Source organism: Vigna unguiculata, chromosome 11 (genome assembly GCF_037176805.1).
Source record: "Vigna unguiculata cultivar grain cowpea cultivar isolate G323 ecotype 2 chromosome 11, ASM3717680v1, whole genome shotgun sequence".
Classification (NCBI taxonomy): domain Eukaryota; kingdom Viridiplantae; phylum Streptophyta; class Magnoliopsida; order Fabales; family Fabaceae; genus Vigna; species Vigna unguiculata.
In genome coordinates, this window is record NC_140802.1 from 30954492 (window position 1) to 30974008 (window position 19517).

General features: G+C 31.6%; 1 protein-coding gene across 1 annotated transcript; it reads left to right on the top strand.

Moving 5' to 3' along the window:
* The first annotated feature begins 4726 nt into the window (after positions 1-4726).
* LOC114168674 (uncharacterized) lies at positions 4727-13933 on the top strand. Its single transcript, XM_085669334.1, has 13 exons — positions 4727-4798; positions 5075-5180; positions 9614-9670; positions 9742-9918; positions 10001-10057; positions 10141-10221; positions 10315-10579; positions 10662-11590; positions 11680-11906; positions 12008-12492; positions 12634-12893; positions 12960-13157; positions 13269-13933. Exons 1-13 carry the CDS (start codon positions 4727-4729, stop codon positions 13931-13933), a joined length of 3579 nt encoding a protein of 1192 aa, XP_085525460.1.
* The last annotated feature ends 5584 nt before the right edge of the window (positions 13934-19517 follow it).

Here is a 19517-nt window from a genome sequence, read left to right on the forward strand (position 1 = left end):
ATTGAAAACTAAGTTTGAGAGAGGTGATGTTGATTAAGGTGTTGGGATTTGACTTGGCATCTTAACATTATTGTATTGCCCTTAATTATCTATGAATTATGTTCTTTATTTTCATGTTGGTTAAAATACCTTTTTGGTCCTAATTTTCGTCAACTTTTTTCAAATAAGTCCTAATTTTGGTTTTGTGTTCAAATAGGTCCCAATTTTTGTCAATTTTGTTCAATTGGGTCCTTTTTTGCTAACACCGTTTAAATCATTAACGGCCATGAACAGTGACTGCCACGTGTCACTTCGTGGTTTGTTTCAATTTTTTATTTTTATTTTTAATTATTTTTAATTATTTTTTAATTATTTTTTAATTTTTTTAATTTTTTTTAAATGTACACATGTCAACCCAAGAGTGTGCCACGTGTCACTTCGTGGTTTTTTTAATTTTTTTAAAATTTTTTTAAAATTTTTTAATTTTTTTTAAATGTCCACGTGTCAATCCAATAGCGTGCCACGTGTCAAAGTCAATGTTCTAAATTCAATTTGGTCCCTATATTTGTTATTTTTGTTGAATTAGGTCCCAATTTTTGTTAACATTAACCAATTTGGTCCTTCTCCAAATTAAAACCAAATTTAATTTTTATATTAAAATTCACATTTTTTATTAAATATTTTTATATAATATATTAAAATTCACATCATTATAACTTTGATATAAAAATTAAATTTGGTCACATCTTCGATAAGGACCAAATTGGTTAATGTTAACAAAAATTGGGACCTAATTGAACAAAAATAACAAATATAAAGACCAAATTGAATTTAGAATATTGACTTTGACACGTGGCACACTACTGGGTTGACACGTGGACATTAAAAAAATTTAAAAAAATTCAAAAAAAAATAAAATAAAAAATTCCAAAAAACCACGAAGTGACACGTGGCACGCTCTTGGGTTGACACGTGTACATTTAAAAAAAAATAAAAAAATTTTAAAAAAAAATTAAAAAAAATAAAAATAAAAAAAATTCAAAAAAATCAGGAAGTGACACGTGGCAGTCACTGTTCATGGCCGTTGATGATTTAAACGGTGTTAGCAAAAAAGGACCCAATTGAACAAAATTGACGAAAATTGAGACCTATTTGAACACAAAACCAAAATTAGGACTTATTTGAAAAAACTTGACGAAAATTGGGACCAAAAAGGTATTTTAACCTTTCATGTTCTTGGAAGTATGCTTTACATGTAGATCTAACCTCATGTCTGAGAGTTAGAACCTAAGGGTGTCAAACACAGGATGTCCCCATCCAGGTGGAGGAACCCATGCATTAAGAGCAAGACTCTTTAAACCAACTAAAGTCGCATATCCATCTTTGGTATATGCCAAGCATTAGGAGACTTGATTGAATCTAAACACTAGACTAGATGTTTATACTTCTAGTGTTGATTAGGTATGATTATTGGCCAAGTCACCAAAGCATTCAACACAAATCAAGTAACCAACATATAAAACAAGAACACAATAAATATATAATCAAGTGCAATACAAAAATAGTTTAGAAGTTACATTTAATCCCAACTAGGAAGGAATTAGCTACCTATGATGATGAATACAATAAGAAGATGGAGTAGCCTTCTTCCTTCCATTGCTTTACAAAGATATACAATACGAACTAAGCTAATCTAGGAAGTTTCTCTCTTTAAAGTGATTTAAAAAATCAACATATGAATCCTAGGGACATGCCTTAGATTTATAGAAAAACAAGCATTGCTCTAGCTTCCATTCTTGAAGATTAGCCATGGAGGTTTTCTTCATGAGTGGGTTTGCTTCCAAGCTTGGGCAACCATCTTGGTGATCAACAATAGAGTTTCCTGTCATGGAGGTTTTACTTTGATGCTAAGGTTCAAATCTAGAACTTTTGGAGCTTAGTACCAACTTCTTAATTTCCTTCATTTACCTACAAAACAACACAAATTTATTAAATTCCACTTTTTATAATTTCTACTCACCACATTCTGTATTTATATGAAACTAGGGCAATTCTAATGATTTTTACATTGATTTAATGCAAGATAAATGTCTAAATGATGTGCAATTTATCTAATACTAGACACTTATCAAAATGCCTCAACTTCAGCTCTTTGCTTATCCCCATGAAAAGCTTGAAACAGTTCCATAGAAAGGTGTCAAAAGATTTGATCATGGTTGGTTTACGAATTTATCATCCACATTTATCAAAAAAGCTAAGAGAAATGCAGTCAATTACTTGAATTGGAACCAATGAAATCAGTTAGACACAAATTTAGTTCAGTTTTCATAGTTAAAGATCACACACAAGGTCTCTTAAATAACTTTCTATTTAAGTGTAGAATTGCATCCTCCCAAGTGTTCAAAGTGTTTGCTTTCTTAGTATCCTTTTGCAATTGTCCTCTTAGCTTTGTATTTTCATTCTTAACTACCATGTACACATGATTGGCAAAGACCACTAAGGTCTTTTTTGGGCTTGTAACGTGGTCGGCTTATGAAAAGAAATTTGTTTTACAAGACAACTAAGACTCACTGATAAAAAGGAAAACTCCAATGTACAAGTGTCATGAGTATAAGCCTATTCCAGCCGTCTTTTCCTTTTGTTTTTTCTCTCCTGCTACACCCAATTTCTTTTCAATTCTTTTCATTCCTTTTGGTACACCCCTAATTACTTGATTTGCTTTATCATTTCTAATTTGAAGTGTCCATATTCAACTTCATTCTTGGCTGCATTTTTCATTTTCCTTTATATTCTTTGTAATGCTTTTAGCATACCCAAACTTTATTCCTTTATTCATCATACAACTCATCATTCCTTCATGACACACATTTATTGCATCCTTCTCATCAGTAATATGGGTTGGGATGACCTAAATTCTAAGCTCAAGGTGTGTGTTCCAAGCCAAGGTTCAAAAGAGTATTTTTCATTCAAAGGTCATGTAGGATAACTCTTTGGTCTTGGTTCATACATAATTTTTCAAAAAAAACTTCTGTCGATCATTTCTAAGCCAATAATGCTTAATAGCTATTAAAAATTAAACACAAAACTCGTAGCTAATCACTTAGATGCTTTTTCTTATTCTCTCACATTACTTTTTACTGGAAATGAAAATATATACGAATAAGGTTCATCATTAGCTAGCCAAAATAAATAGTTTCATAAATATTTTCTTAATTTTAAGGTATCTTTAAATAGATTTATGTTTTTATCTGATTTTTTTAGGAAAGTAAAGATTTTAAAATTATATTAATTTTGCACGTTTAATTAGAAGTCGGATGGATTTGTAGGATGTTGTATTTTTTTTATATGTAATAGATTTTGATATCCAAATTTTTTTAAAGATCATTATTTATTTAAATCGTAATATTCTATAATAAATTCTGATGACAAGTTATGTATGTTCTTTTTAATGATTTTAAACGTCCCGTCGAGATCTCGATTTTAAAATGCAAAAAATCTTTCAAGATCTTTCGATAGAACAATTAAAAAAACGTGAAAGTTTTAGGTTATCTATTCTTGCATAACTAGAACACATAGCTTATCCACAGAAAACTCTTCTCATGGCTCTTTGAAACCAAGATGATTTTAAGCCTAAGTTTTGTTAGACATCAGTAGAGAACGTGTCTGCAAAAGACACTCAAGTCAAGTACTACAAGATGTAATAAATATTGTAATAAATAAGCATATAATTAATTATATTATGATTCTATTTATATTAAGGTTTATGAGTCTTTATACCTGATTGAGTGTCAATCACACAAATAATCACCTTAACTAATTTGCCTATCATTCTGTTAATAAATAACATTTTAACTACTAACTTTAGGTGATTATAATTTTCCTCCATTTACTCTTTTATCAAAGTCTTTTCGGACATGATATAATACTAACTGAAGTTCTTAGTCATATGAATGTGAGGTGATGTTAGGAATATAAACCGAGATGATCCCATGCTAGGTAACCGAGATAATCTTGGACACGTATAGTACATTATCTTATTTTAAATATTTGATTATTTTAGTAAATGCTTTCTTGGAAAGTCTTTCAAGATCTTTAGATAGAACAGTTTAAAATAAAACATGAAAATTTTAATTTATCATATTAAATTTGAAAAATGGGCAAAAATGATCAATTTATTTTTATTAGTATACATTTTTTTAAGATATAATTGGATTGAATCAATACTTGTTAAATCTACATTCTTCATTGGTGTAAAATAAATTCATAAATAACAATTTTTTTCTTATTAATAAAGGTTAATATAAAACAATTTCAATTAAATTTATATGAAAATCTTTTAAATTTTATATATAAAAGATTATAACGATTGGAACTGTTTAAGATTCATCTTTTTCCATTATATGACATCAATATATATAATTAATATATATTCATATTTAGTAATACTTGCATTCATATTAGTTTTTTAAATCCTCTCTTAATAAACGTTTTATAAGCAATATAATGAAATGTATATAACTTTAATTTATAAAAATATTGACCCAAGTATCCCAAAATATTATGAAATATAGCCATACTTTTATGTAATATATTATATTTTGTTTTCGAAAGTCTTAATTTAGGTTTCGGTGATGATTCACTTTGGTCGCACAAGAAACAATATGAAGAAATTGAAAACGTTGTTGAAAATGTAATAAACATATTGGGTCGTAATCAAATTTGGAGTTATGGAAATAATTTAGTTGACATGCATTTTCTGGAAGAACTTCTAAATTTGAGTGCAAATGATATTGTTCGCCTTGTGGGAACTATATTCCTGGTATTTAGATCTTTTTTAACAGACAAAAAGATGCTCCATCACATTTTTTTAGTTTTCTTTTGCATGGTTAATTTTTTTGTCTTAATTTAAATGTTGAAATATAAAGATACTTTATCGCATTTTTTTTCAATTTATATTTACACAAAATAAGAGAGGAAGTTTAACTTTTTTTCATTAGTCTCCTAGATGCACAAATTAAAAAAAATGTTAAGGGTTGTCTCTTTCAACCTTTTTAATGTAAAATGAAAATTCTCGTAACTTATGTTTCTCTTACAGTGTCTGCCTAATTTGAAAAATCTGTATCTCAGTCACTCCCAAAATCTTATTGAGGTGCCAGACTTAAGTGAGGTTCCACGTCTTATGGATCTTGATCTTGGAGGATGTATGCAACTAGTTCAAATCCATTCATCCATCGGTATTTTAAGAAAACTTCATCTTTTGAATTTGAAAAATTGTAAAAATCTTGTCTTTAATCTGAATATCCTTTTTGGCAATAGTTCTATGAGTTTAAATCTCTTCGGCTGTTAAAATTTATATAACAGAATGGTGTTAATGGACCCAACAGATCATTTGGAGAAAGTTAATAAAAATACAAATATATCATCCCATTGCCAACATCCTTTGCATACAAACTTCTAAAGTTACCTTTCCAATTTTTTTAACCCTCCAAAACCTCTAGATTCACTTGGTTCGTTATGGTCTTCTTTGTCTTGTCTGTCCCGTCTTTGTGGTATCTTGGCATAAGCTTCTGCAATTTACTTCGAATCCCAGATGAAATACTTTTGCAATTTTATATTTTTGCAAAACCTTCGTTTCCACTCTCTTCTTCATCTATTATCTTCTCCATTATCATCTATCACCATTTCATCTTTAAAATAGACAAATTTCAAAAATATGGTTGTTGGAAAAAAATGCATTTGTTATTAACACTAGTGTAATTTTACGTTTTCACAGCACCCTGTATGCCTCAGCACAAACAAGATATATTAATGAGCGGTTGACATTTTTATAATTTAAGTAATCTTTTATGTATCAAATATCATCTCAACCGAGATAAAATATGTTTCATGCTTAGTTATTAATGCAACCGAGGCATATGTGGGCCAAAATTTTCAATCTTTTATTGATTTGAAAATTTTAACAATCATAGCAGAATTTTTATGCGTCGGGTCGGTGTCAACCGAGACAACGGTTTATGTTTTAGGCCTTATTTAACTAAGACAGATAATATTTTAGGAAAATTATCTTTTGACAAATTTTTTTAACAAAGTTTTGACAAAGTTTTTATAAATAGAATTAAATAAATTAATTTTTTATTTTTAAATCAAAATAAAGTAATAATTGTAATATTTTTTTTACTTAAAAAGGTAATTTGTCACAAGTTTGTCAAATTTTTTGGTAAACTATCATCTTCCAATATTTTATGCATCAAGTCTTCATTTAACTGACTGGGGAATAACTTTTTGTGCCTCGGTTTCGGATTAACCGAGGCAATGAGCCTTCCTAGGGTAAAAAAAATCCAAATCGCGTCGTTATTCAACGTAATCGTCTTCTTCATCGTGAACTTCAACACCAGGTTCCCCTCTTCCACGCCAAGTAGTCGCGCCAGCCACAAGTTTTGGCCCTCCACTGCCGCTGCACCGTCAAACAAACCGTTGTGGCGTCGTTTCAATTGTCGTTGTTCAATCCCGCTCCTTTGCACGGTATATTTTTACGTTTTAGGTCATTTTTGTTCCGCCTCCATTTTTTTTTGCGTTATTGGGTTCATTCTCACGATTGCTTATGCATTTTGGTCTTTGGTGAATGCGCACCGTGGTTGTACGTCATTGATGGTGGCGTAGTCCAAGCGCTTTATTGGAACGCGATTTGTTGGTCAGGAACCATAGTGGCTATGGTGGCCGCTTTTGTTCAAGCACAATGTTTATTAAAGTATAATGCAAATTCTAGAACAATCTAGAAAAATCTAAGATAGAGTTATTGAAATGTAATGAAACTTCTAGAGTATTGGAGAAAAGCTTAGGATAGAAAGAAAAGTCAAGAACATTCTCTATGTAGAAATATCTAGAACTATTTGTTCAAGTTCTAGCTAGAAGTTTCTAGAATAATCTATGGGTCTATAAATACCTCATGTATCCTACCATTTGCAACATGAAGAAACTAACACAACATCCAATACAACTACTGTCAACTACAAAATACACTTTTTCCAACTACAACTTCCACATTCTACTATCTCCACAATTTTCCCTATCCCATCAACTATTCCTTTCACAACCTCAAAATACTATCAGTGGTACCTTAGCTACGTTTGGTCATCTACTGGGTGTAGATAAATTTTTCAACTACTTCAAAAAAAATTAGAACTCCATTCTATACTACTTCCAAAATATTTTCTCAACCTATGGCCACTACCAATCAAACATCATCAATTCCAGTACCTATTTTCACAGGAGAAAATTATGAAGAAGGCAATAGACATGTGGTTACTTATAACAAGAATTTACAAAAACCAATGCTAATTGGAGGATGGACTGAATTAAGGCACATATATGATCTTCACGATTTTCACACTATTTATTTTGGATATGTGGGTGATTCTTGCTTCCACATCACTATTTTTCCCAGTAAATGCAAACCTTTGTCTATTGCACGTTTTCTTAAAAGAATTGAGGCAGATCAACCCCTTTTCAATGGACTGAAGTTGCATTTCTTAATATTTCTGAATCCAAATCAATGCAATGCTAGCCATCTGGTGAGATTAATTTCATATTTTTTACTAAATGGATGTTTCTATCATATTTTGATTTATGTTTCGAAATTATTTTTTAAATTTAATCCATATACTAATTTCATTAATACTTTATGTATGTTTTAGGATTTGCCAGCTGATTTTGGCAATTATCTTCGTCAAGGAAGATTTAAATACATTTTTCTTTATGGACCACGTAAAACAGTGAAGTGCAAACTACTGTTGAGAAATCATCCTAAGAAGTCTAGCAAAATTGGAAGTGGCTGGAAGGAATTTTGTACTGCTCATGGATTTCATCAAACTATTGACTTGGTGTTTGAAGTGGACCACATGAAAAGCAATCAGAATGTCAAAGTGCTAACATATTGTAATTTTTAATTTACAGTTAGTATAAATAATTTTGTTTTTATTTCTGCCACTTATGTAGTTTTCAACCTAGAAGTTTTTTTATTTTCAGCAATGCATATGTATAGTTCTACCTTCTTATCAGTGAAATCTCTTTGAAGCTTCTCTGAATTACTCTGAAAGATGAAAAGTCATACATGTTATGGTATGATATTCATAAATAAAATTATTTTGTTCTATAATTCAAATGAAATATATATGATGCAATTGAAAGATATATAGTTGGACGAATAATGAAAAGTTATCAGTTCTATAATCATATGTATGGATGTATGTTGCTTTAGTATGTGCATACACTCACTCTATGTTATCATTTGACACATAATGAGGTTAAGATTGCAGATACTTCCTATGAAAAAGTCATCTTTGTTTTACTATATATAGTACTGCATAAAAAACACGTCTGATTGTACCTACATAAAAAGGAAATGTTTTGTTAGTTGCAAGAACAAATCAACTCTGAAATAAGTGCTATATATATGAATGATTCTGATATATTAACACTCAGCACTGCATGCTCTTTCTCTTTTTAATGTTTGTCTTCTATTTTAATGTTTTTCTTCTGAAACAACTGCTTCCTATTATAATTACATATATTTTTGTTTCCACAATTGTGATTAGAGGTACAAGCTACACAAAAAAGTTTAACAAAGACATTCACCAATATAGTAATAAAACAGTAAACACTTTTTCATCCATTGAGTCAACTTACCTTTATTTTTGCTTCTTCCATTGTAACCTTTGAAACTATTCCATAACATTTCTGTACTGTAATGGAGCATAACGATTGTAAAAATGCAAGGCTCAGAAGGAAACTGGTGCTACAACAAAGGTTCAATGCAAGAACTCATCAACATTCATGTAAGTCATTAACATCTTACTTAAACCATTTATGTTTTCTAATTCTTCATCAATAATTTATTTAAAAATGATGTATTTGTATGTTTCTATGTTTTTTTATGTTGCAGATGACAAAGAAGAGAATGCAAGAAAGAAAACTAAATTTGCAAACCATTCTTCTCAAAGTAAATAAATCTCAGGATTTCTTTTTATATATATATTTGTAACTGTATGTTTTGGATTTTAACTTCACAACACAGATGCATACTCAAACATCTTTGTTGTTTTAATCACAGATAAACCAACTGTATCGCAAAGATCATTTCACAAAAATATAGACAGGAATCCATTACAACAGTTGGATATTAGTAAGTTTTTTTGTTTCTAAGCTATATCTTTACAGAATGTTGTTAAATGAATCAATGAAGTCTTTTTGTTTATTTCTTTAATAACAATGCTTCTACAATAATCCTTTTCCAGATGTTGACAACAACAACAACAACCTTCACAATATGAATTCAATATTTCACAGACAAATTGGTCAGTTCTGAAGTTCTTCCAATACTTAATTTTAACATTGTTTATGAATCATATTAATTCCGTACCACTTTAAACTAACCTTCGTTTCAATGCAATAACTGTCAACAAATACTCAAGTTTTTTAAGTACTTTAGTTGAACAACAAATCACTTCACAATCTGCAACTTCTACTTTAACTTACCATAGTCCTTTCGGTATATTTCTACATTATTCTTAATTTCTTATATACCTGTTTAAATGACAATTTTAGATTTTATATCAATGTTTTTGAATGATTCCAGCTTTTAACAATAACAGTCAGAGAAATTATGGACAAAATAATTACAATTCCAGTGCAGGTAATTACATTTGGATTCATACTCACAATGCCAATGTAGGTAGGACAATTGTTTTTTGTTGTTTTTCATAGGTGGGAGATCAGAGGTTGTAAATGAGTCGCATTCTGTTTCTAAGAATAAAGTTGTCAAATATCCTTTTCAAGTCATACAATCACTTCAAAACAGATTCAATCTTGATGATGAAACAACAAGACAACATAATTATTCAGACACAACAAATGATGATTCAGCAACGATAAGAGATGATGGTAATTCTGATATTAAACTTATTGATGTTAATATAAATTCCTTTGAAATCATTAATTAGTTTTAATCTTACTAATATTGAAGAATATACTACAAGTACTACAACTACAAACGAATTGTATTGCAAAGGAGAGTTACAAGGTACATAATGTCCAACACAATTGTATATAACTGCAGATTAAAATATTCGCATTTTCATTCTAATGTTTTGTAATAATTTTCAGAATTGCTCAATATTGGAGAACCTTTCTTGGAATGCCAATACTGTAAAGCTCAACTTTGGTATGAAGAAAGAGCAGAAAAATGTAACACCTCAAAGGGAGTTGAATTCTCATTGTGTTGTCAAAAGGGAAAAGTCTAAATTCCACTATTAAAAAGATCACCTAATCTTCTTGAAGGTTTGTTAAATGGTGAAGATCAGAGAAGCAAATCATTTTTACAAAACATAAGAGTATACAATAGCATGTTTTCATTTACTTCAATTGGTGGTAAGATTGATAATTCAATGAACAATGGTTCTGCTCCACCACAATTTATTCTGAATGGACAGAACTATCACCGTATTGGCAGTTTATTGCCAGAGCATGGATCAAAGCCAAAGTTTGCACAGTTGTACATATATGATACCGAAAATGAAATGACTAACAGAGTCAAACATTTCAGGTCAGTGAATATATTAAATAATTTCATTATATGAAATATTTAAATACATGTGTTGACATGTATTCTCTTTATTATTTTTTAGTTCAAACACAAAGGAATCTGTTATAGATGAATCATTGGTTGCTGATTTGATTCAAATGATTGACAATCACAATGTTCTTGCGAAATCTTTTAGAAGAGTAAGAGATTTGTCACTGGAACATATTGAATCAGATTTCACGCTAAGACTATTTAGAGGCAGAAACAAAGACCCTAGAGTCTACAATACACCTTCATGTGATGAAATAGCTGCACTTATAGTTCGTGATTTTGACAATAAGGATGTAGGCAGAGATATAATGGTCAAAAAATGTTCTGGTGAATTAAGCAGACTGCACGAAACTCACACAGCTTTCATTCCACTACAATATCCTCTCATGTTTCCATATGGAGAAGATGGTTATCAAGAGGATATCCCAATAAGAGAATCTCATTCAAAAACAAAATCCAGAGTAAGAGTTAGAATTTCTTTGCGAGAATTTATTGCCTTTAGAATACAACAAAGAGCTGTAGAAGTAGGAAATATTGTGAATGCATGCAGATTGTTCCAACAGTTTCTGGTCGATTGCTATACAATGGTTGAAGCCCAAAGGTTGTCATTCATCAGAGCGAATCAGAAGTTAATTCGCTGTGATATTCTTAATGGATTACAAGAAGTTGTTAATAGAGGAGAGACAGATCCTTCTTTAATTGGAAGACGTATTGTCTTGCCTACTTCTTTCACTGGTGGTACCAGATACATGTTCAACAATTGTCAAGATGCTATGGCAATTTGTAAAAAATTTGGATATCCGGATTTGTTCATTACTATAACATGTAATGTGAATTGGAGTGAAATAAAAGAATTTGTCTTACCAAAAGGCTTATCAGCTTCGGATAGACCTGATATTGTATGTAGAGTGTTCAAGATGAAGTTGGATGAAATGATGACAGATTTTAAGAAAAAGGACTTCTTTGGAAAAAGCACTGCAGGTATGTTATATATGAAGTAATATACATTATATAAATTTATATTAAATTAGATTCTGAAAAGTATATTTATTTTTTATTTATATATGTAGGAATGTACACAGTAGAATTCCAAAAAAGAGGTTTACCTCATGCACATATACTTTTATGGTTGGATGGAGAAAGCAAGTTGAAGAATTCAACTGATATTGATAAAGTAATATCAGTTGAATTGCCAAATGCTGATTTGTACCCCAAATTGGAAAAAGTTGTCTCAAGTTACATGATTCATGGACCATGCGGACCTGCAAGACATAATTCACCTTGCATGAAGGAAGATGTTCTAAATTTTATCCAAAAAAATTCACATCTTCGACTTCAATTGATGAAGAAGGATATTCATGCTATAGAAGACTTGATAATGGTAGATTTGTTGAGAAGAATGGAATTAAGCTGGATAATAGAAGTGTTGTTCCTTACAATCCACCACTTCTAATGAGGTATCAAGCATACGTCAATACAGAGTATTGCAACAAGACCAATTCAATTAAATATTTGTTCAAATATGTGAACAAAGGTCCCGACAAAGCTACTCTTAAAATAAGCAACAACTCTGCACAGTCTGAAAAATCAACCATTATTGATGAGATCAAAAGGTATTACGATTATAGGTATCTATCACCATGTGAAGCTGCTTGGAGAATATTTGCTTTTGACATCCACCACAGATGGCCTCTTGTTCAGCGATTGACCTTTCATCTTCCTGGCCAACAATCAACTTTGTTTAAAGATGATGATGATATTAATGTGGTCTTCAACAGATACGAAAATGCTAACACAATGTTTCTAGCTTGGTTTGAGGCTAATAAAGTTTATGAGGAAGGAAAACAATTGACTTATTTAGAATTTCCAAGCAAATTTGTGTGGTTTGCCAAAGAAAAAGAATGAAAACCAAGGAAGAAAGGCTACAACATTGGTAGACTTACTTATATTCCTCCTGGTTCTGGAGAACTTTATTATTTGAGGATATTACTGACCATTCAAAAAGGTTGTATTGATTATGAAAGCATTAAGACAATTGATGGAAAGTATTATGAAACATACCAAGAAGCTTGCTATGTTTTGGGATTGTTGGTTGACGACAAAGAATATATTGATGCAATCAAAGAAGCAAGTGAATTTGCTTCTGGGTATCAACTTAGAAGATTATTTGTTACTTTGTTGTCGATGAATACAATTTCTAAACCAGATATAGTTTGGAATTCTACTTGGAGTATCTTATGTGATGGAATTTTGTACCAAAAAAGGAAGGAGATGAACTTACCAGGTATTTCATATTTTTTTTTAATTTGCTATACATATATATTTTAATTGTATAATTTACTTATTGCAGGTCTTCAAATTCAGAATGCTGAATTACAAAAACTATGTCTGCTGGAAATAGAGGAAATGCTAATGTCAAATGGTAGAAGTTTGAAAGATTATCCTTCATTACCTCAACTTGATCTTTCAGATGTACATACATTCAATAATAGATTTATTGTTGATGAGCTGCAATATAATAAAGAAGACATGGCGAAAGAACATGACAGTTTGTTTAAAGCACTGAATGATGAACAAATTCATGTATATCAGGATATCATGACAGCAATTCTTTCAAAGAAGGGATGATTCTTTTTCTTATATGGCTATGGTGGTACAGGTAAGACTTTTATGTGGAAGACATTGTCGGCTGGTCTAAGAAGCAAGGGCATGATTGTTTTGAACGTAGCATCAAGTGGAATTGCTTCTTTATTACTTCCTGGTGGAAAAACAACACACTCTACCTTTTGCATCCCACTGTTAATTAATGATGAATCAACTTACAACATAGCACAAGGTAGTCTCAAGGCAAAACTTCTTATGGCAACCAGTTTGATTATCTGGGATGAAGCACCAATGATGAATAGAATGTGCTTTGAGGCATTTGATAGAACACTAAGAGATATTATGCGAAATGTTGATGATGCCAATAAAGACAAACCATTTGGTGGCAAAGCAGTTGTCTTGGGAGGTGACTTTAGACAAATTCTACCAGTTATCAAAAAAGGATCTAGGTTTGATATCATAAAATCATCAATCAACTATTCAGAGTTATGGAATTGTTGTAAAGTGCTAAAGTTATCCAAGAACATGAGATTAAGTACTACATCAAATACTGAAACAGCCAATCATATTCAACAATTTGCTGATTGGATATTGAACATTGGAGATGGGAAAATGGATCTAAATGAAAATGGTGAGTGCATGGTTGAAATTCCAGAACAGATCTTGATTACAAACACAGATTTACCTTTATTGGCATTGGTTGAATTTGTCTATCCTTAATTTGTGGTTAACATGTTGAATCCTAATTATTTTGATGATGGAGCAATTTTATGCCCAACAAATGATTCTGTAGAGCAAGTAAATGATTTCATGTTGTCTTTAATTGGTGGTGAAGAGGTGACTTATTTAAGTTCAGATACACCTTGCCAATCTGATGAACAAGATGAAGTGCAATTTGAATGGTTTACATCTAAATTTTTAAATGATATCAAATGTTCAGGGATACCAAATCATAAACTAAAGTTGAAAACAAGTGTTCCAATTATGCTCTTGAGAAACATTGATCAAGCCAAAGGTCTATGTAATGGCACAAGATTGCAAGTCAACCATTTAGGCAAGAATGTAATATGTGCAATTGTAATTACTGGAAAAAACATTGGTGACAGGATTTATACCAAGAATGGATTTAGTGTCATCTGATTCAGGTTTGCCTTTCAAATTTCAAAGAAGACAGTTTCCGATATCTTTATGCTTTGCAATGACGATTAACAAAAGTCAAGGACAAACACTTTCTAGAGTCGGCCTTTATCTTCCACAACCTGTATTCACACATGGCCAACTATATGTTGCTATTTCTAGAGTCAAGACCAAAAGAGGATTGAAAATACTTATATTGGATGAAGATGGAAAGGTAACAAACACAACTAAAAACGTTGTGTACAAAGAAATTTTTGAAACTCTTTGAAAAGAAATCAATTATAGGTATGTCATATCTATTTTTTTTTTCATTTCAAAACTGTTATAAATATATATCAATTGATTTATGTTATTTTCTACTATGTAGGAAAATCATGGTACAATAAAAGTTGAACAAAGAAGTCATTGTGTACAAAAGGAAATTTTGTACAAAACAAATTTATGAACTTCAATACCAAAGGATATATTCTAGGTATGTCATTTTTTTCTTTTTTTATTCTTATATTAACAAAGTAGTTTATTAGTCATATTTTTGTTGTTTGTGGTTAACAATAGTATTCAATGAAATCAAATATTAACTTCACATACCACTTTAATTACATTCTAAATTCATCTATTCTATTCATACACTTCAACATCTTTTTAAAACATTACATTCTCATCATATAGATTATTAAATTTCCAATACCCCATTGCTATTACCACAATTATTAAATCTAAAAAAAACCCGTGCGTTGCACGAATAGAAGGACTAGTTCTAGAACAATCTAGAAAAATCTAAGATAGAGTTATTGAAATGTAATGAAACTTCTAGAGTATTGGAGAAAAACTTAGGATAGAAAGAAAAGTCAAGAACATTCTCTATGTAGAAAAATCTAGAACTATTTGCTCAAGTTCTAGCTAGAAGTTTCTAGAATAATCTATGGGTCTATAAATACCCCATGTATCCTACCATTTGCAACATGAAGAAACTAACACAACATCCAATACAACTACTCTCAACTACAAAATACACTTCTTCCAACTACAACTTTCACAGTCTACTATCTCCACAATTTTCCCTATCCCATCAACTATTTCTTTCACAACCTCAAAATACTATCAGTAATGTTTGCGCGGTTTAAAGCATGGTTGCTGAACTTGCAGGTGGCTTGAAGGTGTTGCAATGGTGAGTTAGTGAGTTACACTACTCCGTGGTGGCTTGCGAACCGTACATTGTTGGTGTTCTCAACGATGCTGGAATTGGAGCTTTGGCGGCGCTGATGGGGTGGTAATGTTGATGGCGTTGATTTTTTTTTATTGTCATTAGGTGTCGTTTGACTTCGAAATCAAGGTAATAAGAACTAAATAGGTCTCGATTCATAATCGAGGTAGAAAGGCCATCTTTTTTGTTTCTGTTGGATATATTTCGGATCGTAAATCGAAACTAAATTGCCAAAATAACCCCGATAATAACCTACACCAGTGTGATTGAGATTTACATTAAAAAAAAATTCAATAATTTAAAGATATTTGTGATTGTAATTCATAATATAAATGAATTGTTTATTAACTTTATTTTAATACTGGACTCATAATTACTTAAACACTTCTAGATCGAAAAACGTAAATTTGCGACTCCTTCGATTGATCGATTAATATTTGAGATTGTATTAACCAAAATCCTCAGAAAAACACTCGCATAGTATTATCAATATTATTTGCTACAATATAATTATTATTATAAATAGGCGTTAAGTTTTTTATGAGAACCAAATACAATAAATACTGATAAAAGTATTATCATAATAAAAAATAGACATAGAAACCTAAAGAGTGCTATTTTTATAAAAATATGTATGTAAAAATAATCATAAAAATAATTTATATGTAAAAAGAGAATTAAAAGCAATTTCTTTACTAGTTGTTAACATTTTGATTTAAGTTAAACTGAAATTATACAAGTTCATTTTCATTACAATAACAAAATTAAATTTATTGCTTTAATGATGCCTTAGCATTTTAGAAAATCAGAAATAAACATCATACTTGTAAAGATGATTTATGTGAAATGATTTTTTTTTTTAATATTACATCTTATTTTTATAAAGTTTAAATTATATTGATTTTTATAATTTTAAAATTAAGCTACACTACTTTGATAAAAGAAAACTAAAGAGAAAAGTATACATAACGAGCATAAGAGGGTCGGTGGAGTTGTTGGAATCGGTTAGGTGGAAATTATTGCAGTTCACGCGTGATTATCAAAGTCTTGCAATGTTTAATGTAAGCCGTCAAAAGTGGTTCAGAATTCGTAAATCAATTTGGTCTATTATGGGTTTGGATCATAAATTTTCTACAAATTTCAGTACAGATTAATTTTTTATCAGATCTATCAAAACCTCGGTTCACCCGGGTTGAATCTGTGGTGGGTCGGGTTGACCCACCAATCCGCATGATGACTCACATATGTTGGACTTTGCAATGTTGTGCTGTTTTTTTAACCAAACACATTGGTGGGTTGGCAAATAAAACCTAGCTTCAACTATAAAAGTATAATTATTGAAAAAAGTATAATTAATTTGCTGAGAAAAGTATTGCATTCAATAAAAGATTGAGTAAGTCACAAGAATGCTTTATGTAACACCTCATTTAAATAATAATATAATTAAATGAAATCTTACACCGGATAATATAAAGAGTCAAGTTGCTGAGTATAAAGTCACTCCTTACAGTTATTCAAGATACTTAAAAGGAAGTACTAAGGTTCACTACAATGCTTATAACCCAAAAGGAGTAAAAGATAGATAGTATTTGAAATAAAGTCCAAGGGGCAATACAACACACGAGACTTAGCCCTAAAAGAAAGCTCAAATCAGCGAGATCCAACCCGGATAGACTATGCAGCGGAATCATCATCTCCCTGTTGACCACGGGGAGTTCTCACATCTGCTCACATCAATAAATTGATGATCATCGCAAAAGGAGAAGAACCACATACAAGACAACCAAACAAGCAAACATGGTAAGCTAGAGTAGAAATAGTTTATCAAGCAGTCACATGCTATTACACAATCCAAAATAGAATTCATCAACCAATCATGTTATGACTTCTCAAGCAATACACTAGACTCAGACTCGACTCATCCAGATTACATATAATCAGGTCAGATTCAGCGGATGCTTGCACTTGTGGTGGATTATCTTGCTCATCCCCGAGCTGCTCACCCTGAGCTAAGTGTTACAAGTGTTACAATGTTTCAATCCCCCCCCCACAAGGTTAGCCCTTAATGAGTTTCAGGCCTCCTGCTACTTTCACCACGAGAGTCAGTTTGCTCTAAGTGAGACTAACTGACTCCTTAGAATGTCAGGATGCAACCTTACCTTGAATCCTTACCAAATTATATAAATGGGGCACCACCTTGGACTCCCACTAACAGGGGCCATGAAATTACGTTCCGACCACTGAAGCACCACCAAGAAGTCTCACCTAGACACTTGTGGATTTACGTACTGACAACATACCAATCACATTCCAAACAAACAAATAATATTGATCATGCATTTAACACCTCATGCCATCCTTTGTAACCCATCCTCATTCATATTCCATGTTGATTTCATACCATCCCATTCTTCCCAATTCGGGGATATAGAACTTCACCTCATACCAATATTATGCCATCAATGTAACATTATTATTCATACCGAATTCATGACCACATATATAACCACCCATTTCATTGAAATCGCATGCCAAGATTTATCCAAGTTCATGATTCACAATCCATGAATCACATCACTCATGCAAATTCATTCATCTCATACTTTATAAATGCATACCAATACATACATATATCACAAAATAGTATTCATCCCAAATAAATGAGTGCCAACATTTAAGTACTTGCAATTCCATACAATCAAGCACAACCCACAACCATAATTCTTACACCAAAATTCCTAAGAAAATTTATTATCACAAAACCAAAATCATTGCAGTAATGCGTGACACATTTCTCAAGCTACAGACATCTAATCGATGATCCAACCGGTCAAACCATAAAATAGCATGTTATGAACCACATATCAAAATTTGAGCTCAATCCAATGGTTAATGAGTCGGGAAAGTCAATTTTACTAAAACTGCGCATATCAGAAAAACACATAGTCGCCCAACGATCAAAGGCACTCGCCCAGTGACTTTGCAACGCATCCAAAATACGAGAAATAACGTCAACTATCACAGTTTCATGAACATTTGAACCCCTAACTCAGAAATATACCAAAAACTAACGTTTTCCCAAATCTCTTCTCATATTTCACAAAACATTATTGGTATAAAATAGAAATAACGTGAAACCCTAGCTCCCCTTACCGGGAAAGGGTTTAGCAGAGGATTCTGACACCATAGTAGTGAGTACAACAGCTCCAAGAACAATTTAGGGAGCTGGAAAACAGTGGAACCATTCAAAATGGGTTACCAAGGTGAACCCTAGTTAGACTCAAGACTACAAAGCTGAAAACAAACACACGGGGAAAATTACTTACATGAGCAGAAACAATGGAGTTGCGTGAGCTCGAAGAGGGAAATGTCCAAACCCTAGTAGAGCTTCTGTTAGAAGAGAAAGAGGGTAAGAGCAATGTCTTTGAAAAGTGTGGTAGAATGAGAGGGGTTAGGCTGCCTTAGGGCTTTGGACACCATGGGCCAGCTTTAGGCCCAACTAATTTGGGGCAACCTTTTTAAATTAGGGCAGAAATAAAAGAGGGTTTTACACTTTAATCTTAGATAATAATTTATATTTTTATTTATTTATTTATTTTGGTTTGTGTTGGAGTTTAACATCATTTTGGATTATATTGAGATTGTATTCAAGTTTATTTAAATTTTAATCCGAAATATAATTTCTGACTTAAAAGAAAAAATTATATTTTTTTTAATTTAGTGGGCTAGTGAGTCAACCCGCACTAGTGCAAAATTCTCATTTTACCTCGCCTTATATGCCTCGGTTGGCCAGGAACCGAAGCATATAATGGCGCTGTGGCATTTTTGCAATTTGAGCCAAGTTTTAGGCCTCAGTTCTCCAAATACCCGAAGCCAAAAAGGGGTATAGGCCCCGGTGCCAAATGGTGGTATAGGCCTCGATCCAGTAAGACCCGAAGCCAAAAAGTGGTTGGACGTTGGCTG

Excerpts from the sequence above, each read along its gene's own strand:
- LOC114168674 (XM_085669334.1), top strand. The coding sequence starts at position 4,727 with ATGCATTTTCTGGAAGAACTTCTAAATTTGAGTGCAAATGATATTGTT. Across the intron at positions 5,181-9,613 it reads GGATCTTGATCTTGGAGGAT|CTTTTAACAATAACAGTCAG; the intron begins GTATGCAACTAG and ends GAATGATTCCAG. Across the intron at positions 11,907-12,007 it reads CACCTTGCATGAAGGAAGAT|AATGGAATTAAGCTGGATAA; the intron begins GTTCTAAATTTT and ends TTTGTTGAGAAG.